Source organism: Mytilus trossulus, chromosome 5 (genome assembly GCF_036588685.1).
Source record: "Mytilus trossulus isolate FHL-02 chromosome 5, PNRI_Mtr1.1.1.hap1, whole genome shotgun sequence".
Taxonomy (NCBI): Eukaryota; Metazoa; Mollusca; class Bivalvia; order Mytilida; family Mytilidae; genus Mytilus; species Mytilus trossulus.
The window spans coordinates 80,722,905-80,735,323 of NC_086377.1; the positions used below are offsets into that span (position 1 = coordinate 80,722,905).

The 12,419-nt window shown below is 31.7% G+C and overlaps 1 protein-coding gene across 2 annotated transcripts in view; it reads left to right on the forward strand.

Annotated features, from left to right (window-relative positions):
- Positions 1 to 12,419, forward strand: part of LOC134719201 (selenocysteine insertion sequence-binding protein 2-like) — an 80,559-nt gene that overhangs the window by 39,010 nt on the left and 29,130 nt on the right. For both annotated transcript variants that reach the window (XM_063582210.1, XM_063582211.1), the window contains 2 exons: positions 4,550 to 4,655; positions 6,100 to 6,214. In XM_063582210.1, the coding sequence (XP_063438280.1) occupies positions 4,550 to 4,655; positions 6,100 to 6,214 (221 nt within the window). The remainder of the gene's footprint in view (positions 1 to 4,549; positions 4,656 to 6,099; positions 6,215 to 12,419) is intronic.

The following is a 12,419-nucleotide window of genomic DNA, read 5'->3' on the forward strand; positions in this document are numbered from 1 at the left end:
GTCAAGGATTAGGAAGTTTTGAGCAATATTATAAACCAAGTGGAGAATATAGACAAAGAAATAAAATTAAAGGACCTTTCTTTAGTACTCATGATACTATTAAGCATGAAAAAGATATAAGTATGGCTTGGACTACTTTTATTTTAGATAATGGGAATGGATTTACACAATCTGGTGTTGAACGTATTAATGAAAGTATTAAAATTTATGTATGGGCTTTGTTAGGTGCACAATCACAAACAAAAACAGAAATTTTAAAAGTAGGAACAGGATTTGATGCACAAAAACAATTCTTAGCAAATGTACAAGATGTAATAAATAGTCCTATCGATTTACCCACCCAGATATCGAATTATGAAAATGTTTTAAAATATGCAAGAAGTAAAGTTGATTATGCTTATGGACTTGGTTTATATATGTCTCCCAGTGATATGGTTTTACAAATTGGAAGTATTGTTGGTTATAATAATAAAATTATAATTGCAACAGAAAATCAAACACTTGGGTTAAATTATGATTTAAATAATAAAAAATTTGATCATGTTGATTTTAAACCAAAAGAACATGTAAAACCACAAGAACCTATAAAACCTGAAAAGCCTAAAGAACCAAAAATAGATCCAATAAAAAAAATTGAACATGAAGATCATGAAGATAATAAACAAGCAATAATATTTGTAAGTATTGTAATAGGATTTACAGCACTTTATTTTTTCAAATAATCTCTAGCAGCAGTAAACAATAAACTAACAACTAAAATAAGCAATGCCCATAAGTTGTTTGCAAACCAATTTACTACGTCTTTTGTTGCAGACAATAACCAAGAAACAATAGAACCTATAATACCTGGTAATGCAGCTGCTAATTTTCCTGCAAGAAAAGATAATAATTTTCCAAGATTTTTTAATTGTTTTTTTATCCAGTCTTGTACACCACCACCTTTTGATGGAGGAGAAGGAGAAGGAGAAGGAGAACCAGTAAATACCTCAACAATAACACCAATAATCATTCCAAAAGCAGTTAAAACACTAACTATTGTTATTCCTTGTTCTCTGAATAATGTTCTTATTCTTTCACCTAATGTTCTGTCTTCGTTTAAAATTTTATGTATTGTTTGTTTAAATCTATCTAATTGACTACGTAGTTTTTCTCTATTAATATTAATTACTTCTATTCTTGCACTTCTCTCAGATTCCAACTCTCTCATTCGACTACTTATTCTTTTTATTTGAAATTTTAAATTGTCTTCTTTAGCTTGTTTTAATTTGGCATTTTCTTTTGCTAAGTTTTTATTTGTTTCATTCAGTTTTGCTAATTCATTTGCAATCTCTTCCTTTACTGATGTCATTGCACTGATTATTCCATCCATCTCTCTTTTTGTCATTTCTGTTTGTGTTTCATTATCTACTAAAGATGTTCCTTGTTCAATAAATGAAGTTTCTATTTCTTTCACATATGTTTCTGCATTACTTGCTGTTTCTAATAATTCTTGTCCTTCTTGTTGTGTAGATATTTCTTGTAATGGAATTTCTATATTATCGAGTTCACGAATTGGTGCTTTTATCTTTTTTTGAAAATCTTGAAACACTGATCTACCTTCTTTTAAATAATCAGATATTTTATAATCATCTACACCTAAAACATCCCTGACAAAATTAACACCGTATTCTCTTTGAAGAGTGCTAAATTTATAAAACTTTAATACTCCTTTTTGGTAATATGTTAATGCAATATCATTACCTTTTTCATCTTTTACATATAAGATTTGTCTTTCATTATGATCTTCCCTAACAAAAAAACCTACTTCATTACGTGTAGTTTCACCATTTTTTTTATAAAATTGTTTAATCATTTTTTTTGTAGTTTCTTTTTTACGAATTTTAGCATCATTTTCTGATAAATCTCTTGTTACTTCAATTTCTTTATTTATATACTTTTGAAACTCTTCATCATTTTGAACAGACGTTTCTTCTTCTTCTTTATCATCATCATAATCATTATTTTTAAACTCAGGATTATCAAACTCATAACCTCCTTCAGCCATTTTATTCATCTAAAATATTAGATAATAAACAATAAAAAGAACCTGTTAAAAACAACTTAAGATAAAAATAATTAAATTTTTTATTTAACATTATTTTTACATTTTTTACTAATTTTTCTTTTGTTTCTTCATCCATTTATTTAATTAAAAATTGATTCATAGTTTGGTGGATTTCCCACGTTCACATAGTGGTGATTTTCAACTAAAGTTATTTTGTTTATAAAAATTATAGATTTTCCATTTTTTTTTTTATTTCATTTCTTACTCTATTTTCTGTTTCTTCTATAATTTTTCTTCTTTCATCTTCTGGTAAACTTTTTGAAGTTTTTAAATTTGCCATTTTTAAATTTTTTTTCATCTCATTAAATTTTTCTAGTTCTTCTAAAATAAGTTTAAATTCTTCTTCACTTATTTTATTGTCAGTTAAAGATCTAGAAATTAAATCTTTAATACTATTTAATTTACACTCTGCTAAAGTTTTTATTTCATAATGTTTTTTAGCTTTTGAAGTAAGCTTTCTTCTTATTAATTTTATTACACCCCCAACACTACCGCATGCGACTGCTGTAATCTGTAATGGTAATAAAATAGGAATAGCAATACCTATACCTGCAGAAATAACTGATGCTGAAATTAAAGTTGTATCTATTCCATCTGTAAAGTTTACTCCTCTTTTATATTTTTTATATAAAGAATTTCTTTTGTCTCTTTCATTTTTTAAAGAATTTTCTATTTCTGAAATTTTTTGTAATCTATAGTTTTGTCCATCTTCTATAGGTAATTCTGGATATAAATTAGGAGCTGTAGGTTGTTTCATTTTTAAAAGTAAAAATTGATTTTTTTTTTTTTTCTCTTAAATCCCACAGAATTCTTTCTTCGCCTGTTCTCCCGGTTTTTTTTATTTATTTTTTTTGGAATTTTTTAGTTGTTTTTTGGGTGTTTTTATTGTTGGTTTTTTTCCCAAAGTAAAAAAAAAATTTTTTTGGGAGTAAGAAAATTTGGTGTTTTTTGGGGTGTTTTTTTGCTTTTTTTTTATGAAAATTTAGGGCTCTTTTACTTGAAATGAGGGTAATTTTTTGGGGGTCAAATTTTTTTTTTTTTTTGGAGGGGGGTATAGGTGTGTGATATTGTGTCGTACCTTGCAAGGTCCTCATGTCTGTCAGACAGTTTTCACTTGACCTCTACCTCATTTCATGGATCAGTGAACAAGGTTAAGTTTTTATGGTCAAGTCCATATCTCAGATACTATAAGCAATATTGCTTTTATATTCGGTGTATGGAAGGACTGTAAGGTGTACATGTCCAACTGGCAGGTATCATCTGACCTTGACCTCATTTTCATGGTTCAGTGGTTATAGTTAAGTTTGTGTGTTTTGGTGTGTTTTTCTCATACTAAATGCAACAGGTCTACTATATTTGTTGTATGGAATGTTTGTAAGGTTTACATGTCTAGTGGGCAGATGTCATGTGACCTCGACCTCATTTTCATGGTTCAATGGTCAAAGTTAAGTTTGCGAGTTTTGGTCTTTTTATCTAATATTATATGGCATAGGTCAACTATATTTGGTGTATGGAAATATTTTATGATCTTTATGTCAGTCGTGCAGGCTATTTAACCATGACCTCATTTTCACGGTTCATTGCACAGTGTTAAGTTTTTGTGTTTTGGTCTATTTTTCTTCAACTATAAGTAATAGGTCAACTATATATGTTATATGGGAGCATCGTTAGCTGTACATGTCTACCTGGTATGGTTCATTTGACCTTGACCTCATTTTCAAGGTTCATTGGCCTTTTTTAGTTATCTTGATTAATGTTAAGTTTATGTGACAGTTGTAATATAGCTTTATACTTAGGACTATCAACATAATATCAATGATTAGTACAGAAGGCAAGACATTTCAACGTGTGCACTATTGTTTAAAACAAAATATAGAGCATTGATTAGAACATTCTATACATCATATCCATGATCATTTCCAGAAAATTAAAGTATTAATTTACACCTATAAAGAACATAACATAACTTTTGCAAGGTGCAGGAATCTAATATCTGTTCCAAAAATACAAATGATGTCATTGTTAAAGTCATCTTTAAACATGGAGTTACCTTCCTTTGTCCAGAATTGTAGTTTTTTCAATGCAATATTTAATTTCACTTTCCACCAATAAATTAACACAATCTCTACCCTTCTGTGCTAACAAGCACTTTGATTATATAAATTGGGGGATTTTATTTACAATTTTGATAAAATTTGTCATGAAAGTTGCATTTAAACTACACTGTAAAAGTCTTTTTGGGGGAGTTTTTTTGTTTGAACTATTTGTCCAAAAGAAATAAACTATGAAATAACTGTGTTTGTTGGACATATAGAATACAGTGCAAATAGAAAAAGCATGACATATAATTTGGTTAACCTTATCATTTTTCTTCTTTAATAACTATTTTGAATCAGCTGAGTTAACCTTTAACCTTATTCGTGATAATTGATTTTCTAATTACAGATATTGTAATCAAGTATTAGATAAAGATATTGATGAATGTGCCACCACCTTACTACAAGATCTGGTCAGATTCCAGGACAGAATGTACCACAAAGATCCCTCTAAGGTCAGTTGTTAAAAGATAAAGAAGATAATTGGGGCCTTGGTGGCCGATTCGTCTTAGTAGTTACTACTGTAATCACTAGCCAGTCAACACTGAGGTTGTGAGTTAGAAACCCGCTTGTGCGGGTGCACTTGACTCCACTCTTAATTTTCTAGGATTGTCAATTTTCCTATCGGTGGTTTTCTCAGGGCACTCCAGCTTCCCCCACCATTAAAAACTGTCTGCCACAAAATAATCTAAATGTGGTGCTTAAAAGTGGCATTAAAACACCAAAAAATAAATAAATAAATAAAGAAGACTATTAAAGTAAAAGTCTGTCTGTCATTTGTTTATGGCATTATCATGACAAGTTACAGTTCAGTTTGCCTTTTTTTTCTGGTCTTATGATTTTGTGCAGAGTTATAGTCCTTGGACTTAGAAGATTCACTGAAATGATAATTTTTCTGCACTTTTTTGGTCACTCTTGAAGATGAATATATAATTGATATATAGTTTTATCAAGACAAGTTACAGTTTAAGTTCTATTTTTTATCCTGTCTGATTATTTTGTGCAGATTTATGGTCCTTGGTCACTTAAATAATCAGTTTTCATCACTTTTTATAAAACCGCAAAGATAAGAAAATATATTTTATATATGGGCCCCTTTATCAAATTGTTCCACATTAAGTTTTAAAGGGTTCAAAATTGAACTTTGTTTGATTTCATCAAAAATTGAATTCTTGTTTTTTTTTATATGCTGAACATTGCTGAATCTAACCATGTATTTAAATTTGGGATATTGGATCATAAAAGGTAAATGTTCAATGTAAAATTTTTATGTTTTCAGACCACTATCATTCTGTGTCAGAAATCTATTCTGTGTCAACTATTTAATCCCAATCCAAATGCATAGCTGTATCAAGCTTGAATGTTGTGTCCATACTTGCCAAACTGTTCAGGGTTTAACCTCTGTGGTCATATCAAGCTGTGCACTGCTGAGCATCTGGTGATAGTCGTGTTTGAAGATATTGACTTGATATTTGTGATAAAGTTTACACCATGACATGTTTAAGAATAATTTAGAGTTTTGGTATTTCCATGACGTGATTACTACACTCATATGTCTATTTCCTTGTTGAGTGATGAAATGTGTGTGGTCCAATGAAAAATAGTATAACATATTAACATAAAATTAATACTTCGCCTTGGTGATGAGTTTTTCAAATTTTGTTACCATCCATTAATAAACATAAAAAGTTTATTTCAACAAGATAATTGAAAACCAATACTAATTCTAGCAAACTGATTAAGATAATAATTGAAATACTAATCAAAGGGAGATAATTGAAATACTTATCAAAGGGAGATAATTGAAACTCACTTGTAACTTTCAATGACACTGTTAGCTTCTTTTTATATAGTAAGTTATGTTCTTCTGTATACTGAAATGTATTTGTTCATTTTCAGGCAAAGTTAAAACGAAGACTGGTGCTTGGTTTAAGAGAAGTTGCAAAACATTTGAAATTAAGGAAGATAAAATGTGTCATTATTTCACCAAATCTGGAAAAAATACAATCAAAAGGTAAGATAATTTATGATAATTACAATACTGTACTTTGGGCCAAAAGCCTTGAATCCATCTAAAGGTAGGATAATTTATGATAATTACATTATTGTACTTTAAGGCAAGAAGCCTTGAATCAATCTATTGTTAATTAAGTGCCAGTCTGCCTAAGAATCAGGCAGTGGTGAAAACATGACAAAAAAAACCCCACCCAAATTGACATTGATTTCAGTTCATAATATGTAGTGATGCACAAAAATAACACTCATTTCCATTTTCTGTTCTGGTAATAGAAGATACAATTTGGTGGAAATGCACTAGAAATTAATGAATAAGGGGGAGAAAACTCTGTAATTTGCTATCATTCTAACCAATTTTCTAACCAAGTTATTTGATATTATCTGACACACACACACGAAAGACTAATAATTTTTAACTCTGGATGATGGTTAGTATTATAAAGCATGATGAGCTCGGTGGGGTTTTTCTTATCCTGTTTTAATTTTTACCTAAATTGCTTGATTCTTACAAAGACTGGCACTTAAGAATTTTGAGATGCTTTTATTTATTGTTTAAATTGAGACAATATGATAGGTTTCTCAAAAATAAAAAATTGTCATTTTAAATCAAAACTTTGTATTCAGAATTTCTTTTAAATTGCAATATTTAATGCTTATTTAATTTTCCAATTTTTTTATTGTAAAAATCTGGCGGAAAAAATTGTGTGTTTACAAAGTCTTGTTCTTGTATTATACACACTTGGTCATGTTGGTATCACGTTGTCTTCATCCAAAGACATTTGGTTTCCAGACAATAACTTAAGTAAATAAAAATAAAAATCTATGTAATTTAAACACAACATTTATAACCACAAAATGAAGGTAAGGATCGATTTTCCTGGTCATGGTCCTAACAGTTTAGGAATTAAGGGACAAAAAGGGGCCTAAAAAGGTGTTTGTCTAGTTCCCAGACAATCACTTGTGAAACTGTGGATGGATCTCTCTGAAATTATACCACAACTTTCCATACAACAAAGGGTTTGTTAGGATTGGCTTTTTTGGGGTTATGGCTCAAACTATTTAGGAATTACGGACAAAAAGGGGGGGGGGAAACAAGGGTTTCCTGGTTAATGGACAATTGAAAAAAGTACAATGTTAGGTTACCTTACACTGCTTTTAAACTATGTATAAAGAAATGTTGTATTGTCTTGAGGTGATTAGCTCTCAATTTATTTTTAGAACTAACTATTAAACACTGATTAAGGAATATTAAGTTTGGCAATGATTATGTATGTCATTTTCTATTTTTACACTTTTATGATGTATTTCAATGGGTAATAACAGTTGCAAACTCATTTGGATATTTAAATTGAGATTATGATCATATTTTGAGGGAAAGATTTGGGGGGTTAAAAAGAAATTGTGGGAGGAGAACAAATTTATACATTTCAGATGTCAGAAATTCAAAAGAAAATTTCTTCAAATTTTTATTTTTTGTAAAAACCAACAAATATGTCATTGCTAAAATTAGAGCACAGGTGTAACAAAAGTTTTGTCAAACTTATTCAAACATTTGAAGGGCAAAAGTGTCTTTCTAATTCTATACCTTCTCTCCTTTTTGTCGAGCCTTTTCGACTTTTGTCGAAAAAGCAAGACATAACGATCCTACATTCTGTTGGTGGCATCTACAAATATTCACTCTGTGGTTAAAGTTTTTTCTATTTTAATAACTTTCCTAAACTATCCTGGATTTAAGAACTTTGACAGAACCTTGTTTATGTTAGTATCCAGAAATGAATTTTGTAATATAAAATATATAAAAAATCCTGTTAATCCATATTTTACTTTTGAATGGACTTAGTTTTTCTGCCATTTAACATTACAATCACTCTGTGGTTAACATTTTCTGAAACTTTTTAATATCTTTTTTCAACTATCCTGGATTTCTACCAAACTTAGACAGAAACTTGTTTATGATGATAAGATAATATCCAGAAATAAATTTTGTGAAAAAAGAAATCGGTATTTTTACTTATAATTGGACTTAGTCTTTTTGCCAGTTAACAGTTTACATTCACCTCAGATCTGTGGTTAAAGTTTTTATAAACTTTTATTACTTTTCTTAAACTATCCTGGATTTCTATCAAACTTGGACAGAAGCTTGTTTATGATCAAAAGCTTAGTATTTAGAAGGAAATTTTGTCCAAATATATTTTGTATTTTTCTGCATGTTACTTAGTTATGTACGTAGTTTTCTTCCAGTTAAAATTACATACAATTCAATCTGCAGTTAATGTTCCTAAAACATTTATTAGCTTCATAAAGTAGGCGAGACACTGAGTTCCACGAAACCCTTACAAATGTTTTCTTACAAAGTAGGCGAGACACTGAGTTCCACGAAACCCTTACAAATGTTTTCTTACAAAGTAGGCGAGACACTGGGTTCCACGAAACCCTTACAAATGTTTTCTTACAAAGTAGGCGAGACCCTGAGTTCCACGAAACCCTTACAAATGTTTTCTTACAAAGTAGGCGAGACCCTGAGTTCCACGAAACCCTTACAAATGTTTTCTTACAAAGTAGGCGAGACCCTGAGTTCCACGAAACCCTTACAAATGTTTTCTTACAAAGTAGGCGAGACCCTGAGTTCCACGAAACCCTTACAAATGTTTTCTTACAAAGTAGGCGAGACACTGAGTTCCACGAAACCCTTACAAATGTTTTCTTACAAAGTAGGCGAGACACTGGGTTCCACGAAACCCTTACAAATGTTTTCTTACAAAGTAGGCGAGACCCTGAGTTCCACGAAACCCTTACAAATGTTTTCTTACAAAGTAGGCGAGACCCTGAGTTCCACGAAACCCTTACAAATGTTTTCTTACAAAGTAGGCGAGACCCTGAGTTCCACGAAACCCTTACAAATGTTTTCTTACAAAGTAGGCGAGACCCTGAGTTCCACGAAACCCTTACAAATGTTTTCTTACAAAGTAGGCGAGACCCTGAGTTGCACGAAACCCTTACAAATGTGTTCTTACAAAGTAGGCGAGACCCTGACCCTGAGTTCCACGAAACCCTTACAAATGTTTTCTTACAAAGTAGGCGAGACCCTGAGTTCCACGAAACCCTTACAAATGTTTTCTTACAAAGTAGGCGAGACACTGAGTTCCACGAAACCCTTACAAATGTTTTCTTACAAAGTAGGCGAGACCCTGAGTTCCACGAAACCCTTACAAATGTTTTCTTACAAAGTAGGCCCCCCCCCTTTTGGGAAAAAATTTGGTTGCTTATATAGGGAATCACTGAAGCCCCCTCTAATGCAGTCAGTGGGCCCCTACTTATGAAAATTTGTGGATCCGCCACTGTCTTAGTGTTATGGCCAGTTATAGACAGTAGGTGTTCTGTCTGTCTGTTCATCCATCGCCACTGTCTTAGTGTTATGGCCAGTTATAGACAGTAGGTGTTCTGTCTGTCTGTTCATCCATCAGACATATTAAAGTTAACTTTTGGTTAAAGTTTCTCTGTCTGTTCATCCATCAGACATATTAAAGTTAACTTTTGGTTAAAGTTTCTCTGTCTGTTCATCCATCAGACATATTAAAGTTAACTTTAAGTTAAAGTTGTGGTCACATCAAATTAACATTCATTATGATATGTTCTGAAATATATGCCAAATAAGGGTTTAGTGGGTCACCAAGCATAGTAGGGTGAGAGTATGGTCCATAATGCATTTAGTCCTAACGTACATATTCCTGCCATTTCCCAGTATCTTGTGAACCAGCTGGTAGACCAATCAGGACAAAAGACTCCAAACTTTAATTTTAAGGTGGTACCTAACACTACAGGGAGATAACTCTGTAAAGTCAGCTAAACGTTTTAATTGCGTTGTGTTGTTTAGGGAATATTAAGCTTCTCAATGATCAAAATAAATGTTTGTCAAACTGCTTTATAACCAGTGTTATTTTTCTGATAAAACGGTTGGTTCAAATTTTTAACCGGATTTTTGTGACAAAAATGTCGGTTATTAAATTGGGGATGCTCGGCGGGCGGCAGGGCGGGCGGGCGGGCGGCAATCAAATGTTGTCTGTGCATAACTCATGAACCGTTCAACCAAAGCTTTTAAATTTTTAATATGTTGTTACTGACAACTAAATGAAGGTCAAGTTCAATAATGGCCATTTTGACTTTTACCGTTCAGGAGTTATGGTTCTTGAAAGATTGAAAAAAGGCGTTTCCAGTCGTGTCCGTGCATTTACGCATGAACAGTTCTACCAAAGCTTCCCAAATTTTAATATGTTGTTACTGGTGACAAAATGGAGGTCAAGTTCAATAATGACGATTTTGACTTTTACTGTTCAGGAGTTATGGTTCTTGAAAGATTGAAAAATGGTGTTTCCAATCGTGTCCATGCATTTACGCTTGAACTGTTCTACCAAAGCTTCCCAAATTTTAATATGTTGTTACTGGTGACAAAATGGAGGTCAAGTTTAATAATGACGATTTTGACTTTTACCGTTCAGGAGTTATGGTTCTTGAAAGATTGATAAATGGTGTTTCCATTCATGTTGTTGCATTTACTCACAAACCATTCAATCTAACTAGCTTTTCAAATTTTAATATGTTGATACTGATGACAAAATAGAGGTCAAATTTGATATTGACGATTTTCACTTTCACCAATCATCAGTAATGGTTCTTGTGACATTGCCAGGACACAAATAAATGCTAATAAATCCGGTTTGCTGTCGTTGTGACAGCCTCTTGTTTAAAATTTTTATATTTTTGTCAAAGGGTCAAAGCAAATACTTAGTCAAAATTTAAAGAAAATTAAACGAGCCAAAATAATTTTAGTGAAAGTGTTGGGTACCACCTTAAGTGCTTAGGCAGTAATCATTCAGAGTTCAATGATTTTTTTAAAGAGTTTGACAAATAGTGGATGAAATTAGAAACCCATTGAACGCATGTTCTCCATTTCCTTTCTCAATTTTATGTTGTAATACAATTTCATAATTTATTAGTTCTGTATAATTAAGACTCCTTTTATTAATCAATGAAAGTGTGAAAAAATTATTCATGGTGTATGGTAGTAGAAAAATGTTTGTTATAACAACTTGAAATGAATAAATCAATGATTCGTTATTATAAATGTGTACAGTGGGAAAGCCAGTGACATTGAAGAGCTACTTCCGGTAGTCCAGCGGGAAAGGGGAGATAATCTAAAAATTTTGAGGTGGCGCTGTAACCAGCGTGTAAACAAAAACGTAGCCTGTGCTTCAGACAATAAATCTATTAAAACAACGTATCAGCCATCAGTATTTGAGGTTAATTTTTCATAAGAATAGATTTTGTCACACGACTGCCAAATTCGGTATTCAAATAAGTGCTCCGTTACTGAAATATGATAAACCAAAAGACTACCTCCGTTGATTTCCAAAAAACCGCGGGTAATCCCCACGACTACAAACAACTGACACAAATGCATCCTAAAGCTTTTCATTGGTCGAGATATAAATAAATGTGACCTAGAAACATATGGGCACATGACTATGTACAGGATTCCCCGTCACTCTGAGTCTTGTTTACATAATAAATACTTCAACCGGAGGTCAAAATTCAACATTTTTCAGACGTTTTGGGAGTTATTTCGGTGCAAAATCAAGCAAATTATGTCATATTTTACAGATTTTAAGCACAAAATTGATTGAGACAACGAAGGGTGATGATGTTTTCAGGATTTTAAATATATTTTACTTAAAATGTTGAGTGGTGGAAGGCTCGACACCGTCATTTGTTGATGTTTACAAGTTGCTCGAACTCCTCGTATCACATTTTCTGTAGTTATTTAATTATGCTGCTGATGTATAACACATTTATGGGCGAGATTTATGTAGTACATTGAAACTGGTTAAATCTATGAACGAATTTGTCCATATAAATAACTTCCATTGTTTGGAAGTAGACCTACCCCCCTTTTTTCAACAACAAAAAATCAGTTAAGTCAAAAGTTGTTGTCTGAATAAGCATGCAAAAGTTGCAAAGTGTAAGCACTCAGGTAGTCTTTGTTTTAAGCCAATTTTTAGGGTAATGGTTACAGTCATTCTTTGATTCTGTAAATTATTATAAATCTGAAATGTTTCAACTTGTCAATTTTAAAAAGTACATGTACCAATCAACAAATATTGCCTGCCTACTACTGATGCATCAATAATTTTCATATTTTGTTCTTG